A 16851-nucleotide genomic window follows, 5' to 3' on the forward strand; every position below is an offset into this window, starting at 1 on the left:
CCATGCCTTAACCTAAAAATTTAAATTTCTGAACAGATTATTTTTTTCTTTAAATTCCTGGCACAAGTAGAAGCAAGCAGCCTACATCTCATTTCTTGAAATCTTTATGCCTATGGCATTATATTTTGCTATGACCTTTTAGCACTTGTTCTGCAAAATCTACTTCATTTTAGATGGTCATAGGTAAGAATTTCAGTTAATTTTACCACTGGTTGCCATGCACTACTAGTGTCCTCAATTTCCAGGATTGAACTACACAAGGCCTTCAAAGACAAACAGGCCAACTGAATAGTCCTTGGTGCTCATTTGCTATGACCACGGAGACTTCACAATTTGCATTTACCACTGGTGACAAATATTGGTCTAGTTGGTGTTCAGTGGCTATAACAGAAGCTACTTCACAAAAAGTGATTTACTACTGGGAATTAGATGTTCATAAAAGCACTAGAAGAAGAAAGATTATACTACCGATGTGGTTTGTCAGGAAAGCTTTTATCCCTGCCTGGAGCAGGGAGATGGGAAATCAGAAGATTCCAGGAACACACTGGAATCTAGGGGAATCTAGGAACCAGGAAACCATCATAGCAACTGAGCCACCCTGAACTACCAGACACACACTGCTTACTAAATACATTTATTCCTTCAACAAGCAGGAAACTAGTGACAGGAAACGGGAACTTTGCTGACACTGCTGTGGAAAAACTCAGTGCTACCATGACCTCAGGAACTGCAGATGGTGGCCAAGCCAAGAAGTGATTCTGAAGGATGAAATGTAAATCACATCAAGATTGCTAGCTTTTCATGAAATAAGCCAGACACAGAAAGACAAATACTGTATGATCTCACTGTTGTGTAGAATATAAAAGAAGTATAAGTTGACCATGGCCACGTATTCAGTTGGTTATAGCTTAATCCTCATATGCCAAGATTGTAGGTCCGATCCCTGGTCAGGGCACGTACAAGAATCAACCAATGAATGCATAAATACTGTAAGTAGAACAACACATTCATGTTTCTCTCTCTCTCTCAAATCAATAAGTAAGTTTAAACAATTTTAAAAGTTAAAAGAAATGTAAGTTGACCTCACAGAAGTGGAGAGTAGAATGGTGGTTACCAGGGATGGGCAGGTTGGGGAAATGAGGAGATAGTGGTCAAAGAGTGCAGAGTTGCCATTATGTAGAATGAATAAGTCTGGAGATCTAAGGTATAGGCATGATAACCATAGCTGATAATACTGTAGCTAACACTGGACATATGCTGAGACAGTAGACTTCAGATGCTCTCATCACACACAAAAAGTGGGTATGTAAAGTTATGTTAATTAGCTTGACTATATACCAGATGTTGTAAACCTTAAATATGTACAATAATATATATAATATATATAAAAATATATAAATTATCTTCTAGTAATTTGGAACGGGTGATGAAATTCCAGGAGTCAGTTTTTAAGATCCATTATTTGCTATGACCACGGAGACTTCACAATTTGCAAATTACTTGATTGCAAGTCTGCAATCTCTCTACCTTCATTTTGCTCTCCAAACAGAGAGGAAAAAGCAAACATTTCAAACAAAATTGGAAGATATTTTACCTTCTTAAATTTCTGTGTGAATTCAATAGTATCTTGCCTTATGAAGCGTAGTGGCTATTAGATTCAGAATGCAGTACGTTTTTGTAATCCTCTTTCTCTCCCGGAGTTTCTGTTTCTTATTAGGGCTAAATTGTTTGCCCTTGACAATTTTTATACTACAGTTATTGTGAAGTATGTTCTTAATTTATAAAACTTAATTCATTCTGACCAATTCAGTACTCAGTGAGCTTTAGTGCTCTTATTCTTCAAACCTTATATTTCAAAATAACTCATATTAAAAACACTGAACAATACATTCTCCTGGTCCCAAATGACTTAGGTATGCCCTGGTCAATATGCAGGCAAACATTGAATCACTGATTCAATTTTGGCATTTCAACTTTCTAATGAAGAACATTTCTTAAATTTTTAAAATGTTTTCTTCCTATCTCCTTTATAAAACACAACTGTTGAGTTATATTATTATGTTTTGTTATCCTTGTTTTTTTTAAAACTTACTCTTACAAAAACCATTCTAGGAATTTATAGGCCATGACAATTATGCTGTGTGTGGAGAAAAGGAAATTTTTATTTAGTTGAATTCAAAGCTGAATAAAACTCAGAGAAGAACAAATAATATCTTAATGACACCAGAGAAATGACCCGCAGGTCCGAACGCCTGCTGTGACAGTCAGTAATCTAGGACAGGTGCTGGTGCAAAGGAAAGAGGTTTATTCAAGTGCCGGCCACCAGAGAGGCTGGGGGGCCTCCTGTCCTCAAACACCCATCTTACTCCTTAGATGAAGGCAGGGGTTTTTATAAAGAGAGAGAAGGAGGGAGGATGGATAAAAATAGACCAAAGGACGGGGCTGAGAGTTCTTTGCTGAGGGGGCTCTGCACAGTTTGTTCAGAGAACAGATTGAAGGCCACACATCTTCCGGAGTTGGAATTTCTGAAAGTCGGAGTCTGTTCCCTTGGTTATAACAGGAACTGGAGCTAGGGAGTAACTTATAAACTAGGGGTTTTGGTTCTATGTGACAGGTTTCCACGTATTCCCAAAGTCAGGTTTTCCTCTTGGCCTTGAGCAATAATTAGAACTACAAGTTTTGCCTGACCTGTGGTGGTGCAGTGGATGAAGCATCGATCTGGAATGCTGAGCTTGCTGGTTTGAAACCTTGGCCTTGCCTGGTCAGGGCACATACAGGAGTTGATGCCTCCTGCTCCCCTCCCCCCACCTCTTCTCTAAAATGAATAAAGTCTTTAAAAAATTTTTTTAAAAAAGAAAAGAACTACAAGCCTCAACTGGTGGGAGAGAGGCAAAGGGGGGCACTTGGAGGTGTAGTTGCCACTTATGCTTATTCTTTTTGCTCAGATGTTAACCCTTGATGTGCATTGACTGGAGGGAAACAGGCCTTTTAACTGTGAAAAGAGCTTGGCCAGAGGTGAAAGTACAGGATTAATGATATACTTTCAATTTGTTATAGAATACATACTGTGATCATTAAACTAGTAATACTGAATCATAATTATAAGGGCAGCAGACTGAATTTAATATTTTACAGAAATTCTTTTATACTGTACATTGACTTTGTTGGCACATTTTTATTTAGCTCATCTTATGGCTAGTCAGATTAACATCAGTAAATCAATAATATAGCATATTTATTCCTGTGGATAAAGTGTATAGCCAGGATGTTGTCGCTGGCTTAGCTTGAGCGCCACCTCCTCTTCCTCGTCAAGGCACATATGAGAAACCATCAATAAAAAACAACTAAGAGCCCTGGCTGGTTAGCTCAGTTGGTTAAAAGAATCATCTCAAAACAACAGCTTTGTGGGTTTGATCCCTGATCAGGGCACGCACATGGGAAGCAACCAAAGAATGCACATCTGAGTGGAACATCAAATGGATACTTCCCTGCTCTCTCCCTTCTTCTCTCTGTCTCTCTAAAAATTGATATTAAGCCCTGGTCAAATAGCTCAGTTGTCTGAGAGCATGGTTGCCAGTCAGATTCCCCAGTCAGGGCACATACAGGAGCAGCTTGATATTTCTGTCTCTCTCCCTCCCCATGTGTCTCTCTCTCAAAAAGCAAAAACAAAAACAAAAACTCAAAAAAAAACCCCAACTAAGGTGAAAAGGTGAATAACAATGAGCTGATGCTTCTTATCTCTCTCCTTCCCACCTCTCTCTCCCTTCCTGTCTCTCTCTCTAAAAATTTTAAAAAAATGTATTTCCTAGTTTTGTAGGTCATGGGTTTAGGCAGGTCTCCTGAACTGTTTCTACATGGTTTCAACAGAAGTCACTCAGTGGAATTCAGTTGGTGGGGTGGGCACAGTACCTGGGGTGGGGGGAGAAATAATCTGCTACCCTAAAAAAGACCTTGACTTTGAGATGGTATCATTTGTTTTGAGCAATATATTTATACCATGAAGCGAGAGCTCAAGGCCTGGATGAAAATTAAGGAGATCTCACTTTTTGTTCCTGTCCTATAAAATGGGATTGGTAGATACTTAATGTGTTCCATGTGTTCTCATCAGTTAACATAATTTTCCTGTCATGAAATATTCAAGTATAAATAGAAAGATGATTTTATAAAGAAAATAATATATCAATAGATTTGGAAATGGGCCAGGACCAAACTATAATGTAGAAATAAAGTAATCATATTTAAATATTTCCACATCTATATTATGCTAAACTCACCATAGAATTTGCATTTCATAAAATATGTGTGTCCTCAAATTTATAAATTCAAATATAAGAGTATAACCACAGGTTGCCAAACAGTCTATAAAAAGTCAAAACACATGGAAATTTGGCAACATATCTTTTGTCCATGATGATATCTTATACCTAAATACTTTTAAATATGGAAGTATAATTCCAAATCTCTATAAATATAAAAATGTTAAAATGTGTGGTGTTGTCTACCTAAGAAGCAAAATACTTAATGATTGATTACATTTTCTCTTTAATTATGATTTTAGTGGGTTGCGTATATACAATTTTTGTAGTTTACTTAAGGCTAAATTATGGATTTTAAAAGTGGCTGTCTCATTTGATTCAGAGGAGACAAATATTTCATCCCATTACTCTCAAAGAATTATCCTAAATGAGGTTGCAATATTTAATAATTGTTTCTAAAAGAAATCAATTCCTTTACAGCTTTAAAGTACAGCTAATAGCCTCCACACAGCTTCTTGGCCAATCTCCAAGTCAACAAATGGCCAGTTAAAAATTATCTGAATTGCTCAGAAGGAAAATTCATTCCACATACAGCGTAGAATATTTAACTCACTACAACTTTTCCAAATGGGAATTTTTTCTTTTAATATTCAACCTCTATTACTTCACAGTAAATAATATCCATTTATAAGCCCCCATATGTCAAAAGATTGACAAAAGACAAAAAGGGGTTTCTCAGAAAAACCACTGGAAATTTAAATATCAATTAAGATGTAAAAGTGTGATAACATTCTTGTCCATGTCTCTGAGTCTCATTTTTATGTCCCATCTATATATGGGATCATATAGTTCTTAGTTTTTTCTGATTTACTTATTTCACTAAGTATAATGTTATCAAGGTCCATCCATGTTATTGTAAATGATCCGATGTAATCATTTCTTATGGCTGAGTAGTATTCCATAGTATATATGTACCAAAGCTTTTTAATCCACTCATCCGTTGACGGACATTTGGGCTGTTTCCAGATCTTCGCTATTGTGAACAATGCTGCCACAAACATGGGGATGCATTTCTCCTTTTGGAGCTGTTCTTGGGGTATATTCCTAAAAGTGGGATAGCTGGGTCAAAAGGCAGTTTGATTTTTAATTTCTTGAGGAATCTCCATACTGTTTTTCACAGTGGCTGCACCAGTCTGCATTCCCACCAGCAGTGCAGGAGGGTTCCCTTTTCTCCATATCCTCACCAGCACTTATTCTGTGTTGTTTTGTTGATGAGCGCCATTCTGACTGGTGTGAGGTGATATCTCATTGTGGTTTTAATTTGCATTTCTCTAATGATTAGTGATGTTGAGCATTTTTTCATATGCCTATTGGCCATCTGTATGTCCTCTTTGGAGAAGTGTCTATTCATTTCTTTTGCCCATTTTTTGATTGTATTGTTTACTTTCCTGGTGTTGATTTTTACAAGTTCTTTATAAATTTTGGTTATTAACCCCTTATCAGATGTATTGTCGAATATATTCTCCCATTGTGTAGTTTGTCTTTTTATTCTGTTCTTATTGTCTTTAGCTGTGCAAAACCTTTTTAGTTTGATATAGTCCCATTTGTTTATCCTGTCTTTTATTTTACTTGCCCGTGGAGATAAATCGGCAAATATTTATATATTGCTGCGAGATATGTCAGAGAGTTTACTGCCTATGTTTTCTTCTAAGATACTTATGGTTTCACGGCTTACATGTAACGGGGTGGGGGGGCGAGGAGAGAGAGAGTGTGGGGGGAGGGGAGGGGCACAAAGAAAACCAGACAGAAGGTGATGACCAAAGACAATTTGACTTTGGGTGAGGGGTATGTAACATAATCAAATGTCAAAATAATCTGGAGATGTTTTCTCTGAACATATGTACCCTGATTTATCAATGTCACCCCATTAAAATTAATAATAAATAAAGAAAAAGATATTATATTAGAATATATAAAGAACACTTGACAATTCAATAATAGTAAGACAAACAATTACAAAACAGGGAGGCAAACTGTGAACAGATATTACATAATAGAAAGATATAAATAATCAAAAGCACATGAAAAGATGTTTTATATCATTAGTCATTAAAGAAAAGTATTTTAATATCCCTATGTACTTATTAGAATGACTAAAATTTTAAAAGCTAATAATATCCATGTGTTTACAAAGATGTAAAGTGACTGAATTTTCTCATATAAACTGAAAGAATAATAAAATGGAATAATCACTTTGAAAAAAAAAGTGTGATAACAAGCTTCAATGTTGAGAACAATTTGAAAATACTAGAAACACTTAGTGGAATAATTCATTTACATGAACAATTTGCTTGTAAAAACAAGCAAAACAAAAATCCTTTGCCAATAACATTTTTACCTTTGTTTTTATTTCTTTAACCATGTCTTTTCCCCAAATCCAAGGTTCTAAGTGTCAATCATTCATTAAAATTGTAAAGTATAAAGATTACCACAAAATAATAGGTGTAGGTGTGTAATTAAAAAATATGTAGGGGTATAACTAAAAATCTCAGAATATTTAAACTGGAGACATTTTCAGGTAAGAAAAACTAGTTTGCATAATTCATTTACTTTGGTAATATTTGATGTTATATAGACTCAGAGTAAATTGTCATTTGCTAGTCAGTTCTGTAGCATTAGTCGTAAATTACATATCATAGTAAAATAAGACCTCATTGGTGGGAAACACTTAGGTTTGCTCTTACAGTGTCAGATATTGCTATCATGAAAAATTCTTGTAAGATGAAACTGTTAGGCCTAATTATATTCCTGAAAATTTCCAAGCAAGGCAAATTTTAATCAGCATTTTTTTTTCAATTCCAAATTATATTTAAGGCATATAGCTTCATGACTGGAAGTCATCATTCAATTAACAATAGTTATCATTTTCATCCTTTATGTTGACTGTGGATTGCAATTTTATATATTATTATATATATGGCATTCACTTCCAAAAACATTTGTCTTTAAAATTATACCACTTTTCATATATAATTCTCTATGAGGACTTTCAAATGTTTGTAAATTAAACAGATCATCTCTATATTCTTAAATACACTTTTAAAATACACGTAAAATAAAACTTGGAAGTATAATGCTGAGTACAAGAAGCCAGACAAAACACCACACGGTGTATGACTTCATTAGTATAAAATATTCAGAGTAGGCAAATGTATAGGGTTAGAGAGCAGATTGAAGATTGCCAGGGGCTAGAGAGAAGGGGGAATGGGGACTAACAGCTTAATAGGCACAAGGTTTCCTTTTGATATGATGAAATGATCTGGAAACTAGAAAGTAATAGTGGTTGCACAATATTGTGAATGTACTAAATGTAACTAATGATATTGTTACATGTACATTAGACCAAATTTAAAGTAAAGAAAAAAAAAGACACATGATAAAATCTAACATAGTTTACATCAGACATTCAAGGAAACATGCTATTTGGAAGATCTTCAAAAAATTATTTTATGGTGCTATTATCCATCCTTTAAAGTATGAAGTGTCTCTCAGCTATCCTCAGAAAAGTTTTCTTTTTTTTAGTGAGTTCTTAGAATTTCTTGTTTGATTTTAGGAGCTTTCACAGTGTTGATTGAAAATAGGATATTCCAAAGACTAAATAATAATTCATTTTCCATAAGACTTTTTCTCTTTTTATGGTCCAATTCATATATTCCAGTAGTAGAACAAGAATGGTTTAATGCAGGGGCCGGGAACCTTTTTGACTGAGAGAGCCATGAACGCCACATATTTTAAAATGTAATTCTGTGAGAGCCATACAACCACCCATGCATGTTACACATTATCCAATAAAAATTTGGTGTTGTCCTGGAGGACAGCTGTGATTGGCTCCAGCCACCTGCAACCATGAACATGAGCGGTAGGAAATGAATGGATTGTAATACATGAGAATATTTTATATTTTTAATGTTATTTTTTTTATTAAAGATTTGTCTGTAAGCCAGATGCAGCCATCAAAAGAGCCAAATCTGGCTTGTGAGCCATAGGTTCCCGACCCTTGGTTTAATGGAACTCCCCAAAATAAATCATAATAAGTGGATAATTACCAACATGACACACATTGCAAATTATAAGTATTATATCAATATATAAATGGTTATATTCATTTTAACATGAAAATTCAAACAAGTGAGTGCATTTTTTGTTAGATATATATTTTTTTAAATGTTAAGGCTTTTTTTTAGATTTTATTCATTTTTAGTGAGAAAGGGGAGAGAGAGATAAAGAGAGAGAATGGGGGAGAAGCAGGATGCATGAACTCCTATATGTGCCTTGACCAAGCAAGCCCAGGGTTTCAAACTGATGACCTCAGTGTTCCAAGCCCACATTTTATCCATCGTGCCACCACAGGTCAGGCGGATATAAATGTTAATGTAAATTTTAGGTCCTGGATGGAAGTAATAGTAACAGAATTTTCAAGTCTATGTTGCCTAAACAAGAAGAAACATACAAATGTTCTTTTCTTACTTGTTATAACAAAATGGAGTAAACAGAAGTTTAAGAATTGATTTGATAAAAAAAATGCGAAGCAAAAAAATAGTGTTATTTTCCCTCCTATCTATGGCTTTGTTGACACAACTTGCGGTAAAGCAGAAAAAAATGTTCTACTGGGTTGTCTAGCCCAGTTTGTGAGAAGGCTGAAAACTGGGTATAGAAGTTGCAAAGAAGAATTGTATAGGAATGCAAGAAATGAGGGTTGAGAGGCAGAGAGTGTTTCTAGATAAATGGCAAAGCACTATTATGAGCACATTAAGTCTGAGAATAACCTGTTACGTTACACCCAAAGAGCTACAGAAATGACCAATTCTCAATGAAAAGAAGCAATTACTGGCCGTTCTGGCTCTGGGCAGGTCTTTATTACTAGATCCAGGCATCACAAACTGAATAAACTGTATTAGTTGGAATAAATCTATACTGACTTCTAAAATAACGTTCCAATAAACTAAGTTGACTTCTCCAGAAATTCTTACCTTGAAGCCTAAAAATAATGGGCAGTGTTCAGAATGGAATAGAGTTGGCCTTGGAACCACATGGGCTAAACTGTGTGGGTCCACCTATATGCAATAGAGTTGGCCCTCTCTATCCTGGTTTTACACGGTGGAGTCAACCACCTCAGGATCAAAAACAGTATTTACACATTCCCAACCATGATTTCCAAAATGTGGATTCCTAACCATGTATGGAAAATGCTATTTTTGATCTGCGAATAGTGGAATCTGCGGCTGCAGAATCTGTGGCTACCAAACCCACAGATGCAAATCTCTGTCTGTAATTAAGTCTGTGAAGAGTAAAAAATTATACCTGGATTTTCAACTACTGGGGTTGGCACTCCACACCCCTGTATTGTTCAAGAGTCAGTTGTATAGCTTTTTATTATTTTTGCCAGTGATTTAATTTTGATATTTATTTATTTATTTATTTATTTATTTATTTTTTACAGAGACAGAGAGAGTCAGAAAGAGGGATAGATAGGGACAGATAGACAGGAACAGAGAAAGATGAGAAGCACCAATCATTGTTTTTTCTTTGCGACACCTTAGTTGTTCATTGATTGATTTCTCATATGTGCCTTGACCGTGGGGCTATAGCAGACCAAGTAGCGACCTTGGGTCCAAGCTGGTGAGCTTTTGCTCAAACCAGATGAGCCCGCGCTCAAGCTGGTGACATTGGGGTCTCGAACCTGGGTTCTCTGCATCCCAGTTCGACACTCTATCCACTGTGCCACCACATGGTCAGGCTAATTTTGAATCTTGATATAGTTTGTGCTTCCCCCCAATTCAATATATTGAAATCCTACCCCTTCGGAGGACCCCATACCACTGCCAAAGGTGGTGGTATTAGTTCTTGAAATTTTGGGGAGATCCTTAAATCATGAGCGTTGGAACCCTCATGAATGGAATTAGTGCTCCTATGAAGAGATCTCGTAGAGGCCCTCATAACCTTCTGCCATGTGACAATAGTACAATGAGAAGGCTGCAGCCCAGAAGAGGGCCCTCACTCCCCGTATTGCCACCCTAACCTCAAACTTTCAGCCTCCAGAACAATAAGTAATAAATGTTTGTTGTTTATAAGTCATCTGGTCTGTACTATTTTGTATAGCAGCCTGAAAGGACCAAAAAACATCTTACATTTAAACAGAGGTTACTGAATGAGACATAGAGAATGTTATTTCATTGATTCAACACACTTGTATTCTGACCAATCCTGATAAATTACATGAATTTAAATAACTAATATTTCTTTTAAATACTGTTATAAGAAAAAACTCTCAAATGATAAAAACAGGGATGGATTTTGTTGATATTTCATTTTCTACACATTTTGAGAGTCTATTTTGCATTTTAAAAATTCTTAACTTTTGATTTCCACAACTGGTACATAACTAGGTTTCCTTTTTAAATTTTTTTATAATTTAAAAATGATTCTGCCCTTTTCTAGAGAATAATTAAACATAGGAATAATGAAGAAGTCAAGGGGAGCTATGAAATAACCTTTCTGAACTTCTAAATAGCTCTTATAAAATTACTTTCTTCCCTGTTGGTTTAGTAACTGAGAGCTGAAAAGCTCTTTTCCAATGGGCCATTATTTCAGAATCAGTGGCCCATACAACCACCCTTCCTGTGGTGGGGTTCATGGAGCAGATGGTGCAGGCGACATGGGGGATATTATGGAGGTGAAGTTAAGAGCAATTATCCCACTACTGAGTATTAGTGTTCTGCACTTTGCAATGCATGGGGACTTATGTTGTGCAGCACTTTAGAATTAGAAAATCTTATAATACTAAACCAGCAAAATATTTGTCAGGGAGTTTGCGCTTTGTCCTTATTTCTTTGAGACAAGAAAATTATTTCCTGATCATTTTGAAATTAGCCAGTATCTTTGATTAGGACTTCTAAAAACAGTAAGAATTTTGAGTTATTTTTCCATTTTGCTAGGAATCCAGGGATGTTGCCTTAAGTGTTTTACGTTCTAGAATGACTGACAAAAATAATCTTATTGTTTTAAGAACTTCTTAAAAAAGAAAAGAGAGAACTATTATGTACCCAAATCCATTGAAAAAGACAATTGTGTCAGTTTCCTATTACTGCTGTAGCAAATTGCCACAAATTCAGTGGCTTAAAAACCATACAAATGTGTTACCTTATGATTACAGAGGTCATTAATATCTCTGTTGTAAATTATATGATCCTACATAAGTGTAAACTTAACTGCCTTATAAAACTTATTGATTAATTCAATATATGTCTACATGTTAGAAATGTGAGCTGTAAATATTGATTTCACTCCCAATATATTATGTATTATCTCAGATTTATTATTGTCTTTTTTTATTATTCACAAGTTCACTTAAAATTGTTTCGCCTATGCTGCATGCACATCCATTAGTCTCTGTTTTGCAAAACTGTTTCCTTCTTCAGTTCATGGTCTTCAATTATAAACAAGTGATTTTAAATTGAGTTGCAAGGACTTATTTTAAGGTGGTGTTATTTTACTATGATATTTTATTTGCCCTTTGTACATTTTCACAAATGATCACGGTTCAAAAATAATTAATATAATTGGTGCTGGTTATAAATGGGATATATTGGCCATGAGGAATCAGCCTTAAAAATTATTTTTAGGAAAAAAATATTTTTGAAAAGCTGTATTTGGTTATGTAATAGGGAAGCTTCTCGGAATAATGTTTATTTGCAAGCAAGTCAAAACCCAAACTGTGAGGACTATAAAAACTTCAGTGTCTAGGTTTTCAGGAGATGGGTTTTTTTCTGATTTTGTTTTGGACCCTGGCCCTAAAGCAAATACTTAAATGTATTAGAAAACAAAAATATTTCTGGTTATTGAAAGAAAAAACACAATGTATGTAGGTTAACTTTTGGCCTTGGTTGACGAGTGAGTTGGTTTTTTCCTTGTGTGATTTAGAAGCAGAAACTGAAGGATACTCCATGTCCTCCTTAGCTCACTCTTAAAGCAAAGAGTGTTCCTGGAAGATCTGAGATTGTGTTTATAAAGTTTACCATTAAAACAGTAACATAAGGATAAAGAGATTCAGCCAAATGTTATTACATATATGGAAGCTTAAAAGTGCTTTTATTTTAGCCTCTCAATGGGGAACAGCTACAGAGTGTTCTCAGTAAATTCATTGTGGCGTATAAATACTTCAGTTCTGCTCACACAAATTGGAGGATCAGGGAACCTGCAGATACTCTAGTATTTTTGTATAGTGCATTTTCACCAATGAAATAAAAATTGGTTTTGCATCTCATTTGCATAATCAAACAACTTTTTTTGACTTGTCATTTGCTTTTCTGATGTTCTTGTTTAATAAAAACAGTCAAAAGCTTCTTTTTTAATTGCTTCATATTCATTTTGAAATATCCTCTAATTTTTTTTTTGTGAGCAGTAGATATATAATCTTAGGAATCAATGCGAAAGAAAATTCTTTATTAATTAGTAATTTTTTTTCCCTGACAAGCATCACTATAATTTGTATTTCTTTAGCCTTCTCTTATAAGTAAGGCAGAGAGAAACTGGTTTTAGTCTAAACACCAATTCCTTTGGTGGTAGTGAGGGCTTAGGTACAGCAGAATGGTGAGGACACAGGAACTGGCCACCATAGAGTTGTGCTTCATGGTACTCTAAATTCTATGCTAAGAGAGGATGATGACCTCCCTTTGTCTGATAGAAGCTTGTTCATATATTCCCATCTACAGTTTCTACAGATCTTTATGGCTGGTGAGAGTTTTACATTATCAAACTGTAAAAAGAAGAGGAAGTGACCTCTGCTCCACTGACACTCTTGAAGATACATGGAGCATTTAGCAAGCAGAAAATATGTTGTCTGGACTGTAACTTCAGTTACAGTTAGAAGATGGAGGGTTTGGTGCACAGAAATGGTTAGGAGAGCATATGCATTTGTCACTACACACTCTGAATTAGACCTACCTGCAAGATAAACCATCTATCGGGTCTAATGTTATGAAAGCACTCTTTGTGATTGCTTTGTTACTGTATTCTGACAACTGATAATTTGCTGTTCAAGGAATAAAAAAACTAGATAATAACTGGTGTTCAGTTTCTTTGACTATCTCCAACCTTTTTTCCATGCAAATAAAGCTATCTAAAAGTGTTCACATTACTCATGCTTGTAATGAAATCTACATGTTTATTTGCTTATTTCAAATAATCTAAGGGGAAAATTGCATTTATAAAGTCATAGGTAATGACTATTATCCATATACAAATACAACATACATACCCAGCTATCAATCTTGTCATTTCATACATTAGTTCAGAATTTCTGAACAAGAATTTGGCCCTAATTTGGAAATTTTATTAACTAAATTTTCTTAAAGAATGATTGGCAATAATGTTCCTTTATTATTATTTTATTATTCTAAAATCTGTTACTTATCCCAAGTTGTTTATTTTATAGAATTTGCATGCTATATTAAACATTAGATTATGTGTCTTCATTTTCAAAAAGCATATATGCTAATAAACAACTTTTAAGGAAATTTTACTAAAGGCATTCCAGATGCTATTAGATATCTAGAAAATATATGCAAAGCTGAAAATATTTTACTGTGAGTGTCTAATAGCAATCCAATAATTTATTCTGACAAACCAGGAGAGTAAAATTTAAATAGAATAACAAAATATATAAGCATTATAAAATTGTGCTCTTCAGTGGCTTTTTCTTTGGAGGCGTACAGATCTCTAAAAACCCAGGAAAAGCCTCAGCAATGAAATGACTTTTGTCGGTAGTAATGAGTGATGATTGTGTGGGATGGAAAGCTCACAAGGATGTCAGTGGCTTTTGTTATAACTCAGAGAAACCCAAAAAATAGCAGAGAAGATTTTAAACTCTTTAAAGCAGATTTTTTTCTCCATTTTCTTCTTTTGTTATAGGATTACAGAGTAAATATCTTTCTGCGTCAGAAATGGAATGATCCTCGTCTTGCATATAGTGAATATCCTGATGACTCTTTAGACCTAGATCCTTCCATGTTGGACTCTATTTGGAAACCTGACTTGTTCTTTGCCAATGAAAAGGGTGCCAACTTTCACGAAGTTACAACAGACAACAAATTGTTAAGAATTTTCAAGAATGGAAATGTTCTTTATTCAATAAGGTGAGTCATAGACTTAAATACTGATTTTAGTGAAAAAGAGTGGGTTCTTTTTTTGTTTTTCGTATTTTGAAATTTTTTATTAACTACTTTCATTGTTCCACTTAAATTTCTTTAATATATCATTTCCAAATATGCTTAATTAACAATAGCAGACCCAAGTTTTAGATCTAGACTGTCTGAATAATTCTTGGAAATCTGCTTTTTTTTTTTAACATGTGGCAAAGGTTATTAGGTGGCCCAGTGCTTGGTGGGTGATTTAAAGACAAATTGTATGGTAACCAAATCATATGTTGTGATTATATTTTTATGTATGCATAGTCCTTTAAATATTTATAGGTGAAGAAATGTTGAGATTTGCTAGTCTGCAATCTTTTTTTCATAAATTATTTTTCAGGTGTGTGTATATTTTTAGATTTTTCTGAGCTTCTCTAATTACACTTTAGAAAAGGTCTTATTTATATTTTACTTATTTATTATATATTTCTCAGAAGACCATATAACCTTTTTAAACTAATATGAAAACATAGCAATAATTAATACCAAAACATAAACATCTTGATATATTGTTTTTCATATTTTCTTATTTTATGTGAACAAATTTCCTTTCAATACATTTATTATTTCCTAAGAGTGATAAGGTGACATCACTCTACTGTGAACTGACATTTTCATCAAATTTCTGAAAACTTATTAATGTGTTAATATAATCTTGAATGATTTATTGCTACATAAAACATAAAGGAAAATGTCAGTTCTCTTCAGTAAGTCAGCCCTGTGCTCCCATATCAGTGAATAACTTGTGAATTCCAAGTCTAAGAAAGATGGTTTTGAACTTTTTTGGAGAATTACTAAAAAGTGAAAGAATCAAAAGATAGTGGGAAGGTGGAACACATCTATTTTCCCCATTTCTTCTGCTAAGTATGACTAAAGACGCTAGATACAATACATATAACAAACTTAAGGAGACTCCCACTAAGAAGGAGACATAAGAAGACTATAGATGTTGGGGGTAGTGTCACTGGAATCTTAAAAGAGAGTCAAGACTTTCACATCACTCAGCAGTAATGAGGCCAGTCCCACAATGGTGTCAGTGGAAATCATGTGGGGAGCTGGATGGAACACCTTGCAGTAAAAAGCAATCTCTTTCCTCATGTATCAATGGAAGTTGATTAGGAAACCTGGACTTCTGCCACTACCTGGAAACAAAAGGGTAGAATCCCCACCACTCTTTGTCTTGACAGTGCAGAGTCAGAGAAGGCCAAGACAATGTTTAAATAAGATTCAGAGTCTCATAAAATAATATAGAACTGTCTAGGATAGAAAAATTATTCATTATACATAGAACCAGAAAGTTCTTAAACTGAGTGAAAAAAAAGACAAGAACTGAGGCCAACATCAAGATAACAATGATGTTAGAATTATCTGCCATGATAAAATTGGCCATGATAAAAATGCTGTAGTGAGCAATTACAGATGTACTTGAAACAAATAAAAAAATAAAAAGCTTCAGCAAAGAAACAGCAGATAAAGTAGAACTAATGAAAATTTTAGGATTGAAAAATAGAAAAACCAAAATAAAAACCTAGTGGGTGGGCTCAGTAGAAAAATGGAGAGGACAAAGGAAAGTATCAGTGAAATATAAGAGAATAATAAAAAATACCCACTCTGAACAACAGAGAGATGATGGATTTGGGGGTGGAGGGACGGCAGAGCCACAGGGACCCGTGGTAGTATAATAGAAGATCTAACATTCATGTTATCAGAGTCTTATATGGAGAGGGAGAATAGGATATAGAACTAAAAAAATTAGAGGAATTAAGGACTAAAATATTTATAAATTCTACATAAAGCATAAACCTACAGATTCAAGAAATTGAATGAACCATAAAGATATTTATAGCAAGTCACATCATAGACAAACCTCTGAAAACTAAATAAAAATTTTGAAAACATTTAGAGATAACAGTACTTTACTTATAGGGAAAAACAATTAAAGCAATAACAGATATCACATCAGAAATCACAGAAGCCAGATACATTTTTTTTTAAGTGCTGAAAGGAAAGAGCTGTCATCCTAGAATCTTGTACCCAGTGAAAATATCCTTCAGGAAGGAAGGGGGAAAAATGACATTCTTATATGAAGGAAAACTAAGAGAATTTGTCACAGGAAGACCTATCTAAAAAGTCTAGCTACAAGCCCTGGCCATGTATCTCAATTGGTTGGAACGTCTTCCCAACATACTGAGGTTGCAGGTTCAATCCCCGGTCAGGACACATACAAGAATCAACCACTGAATTCATGAATAAGTGGAACAACAGGTCGATGTTTTTCTTTTTCTCTTCTGTCTCTATATCCCTTCCTCTCACTCTATAAAAATCAATAAAAAAATTAAAATATAAAA

General features: G+C 34.5%; 1 protein-coding gene across 1 annotated transcript in view; it reads left to right on the plus strand.

The window, feature by feature from the left end:
- The window catches only part of GLRA3 (glycine receptor alpha 3), a 175842-nt gene that overhangs the window by 69512 nt on the left and 89479 nt on the right, over positions 1-16851 (plus strand). Inside the window, exon 4 of the mRNA XM_066253420.1 lies at positions 14226-14449. Within this exon, the coding sequence (XP_066109517.1) occupies positions 14226-14449 (224 nt within the window). The remainder of the gene's footprint in view (positions 1-14225; positions 14450-16851) is intronic.

Source organism: Saccopteryx bilineata, chromosome 1 (assembly GCF_036850765.1).
Source record: "Saccopteryx bilineata isolate mSacBil1 chromosome 1, mSacBil1_pri_phased_curated, whole genome shotgun sequence".
Taxonomy (NCBI): Eukaryota; Metazoa; Chordata; class Mammalia; order Chiroptera; family Emballonuridae; genus Saccopteryx; species Saccopteryx bilineata.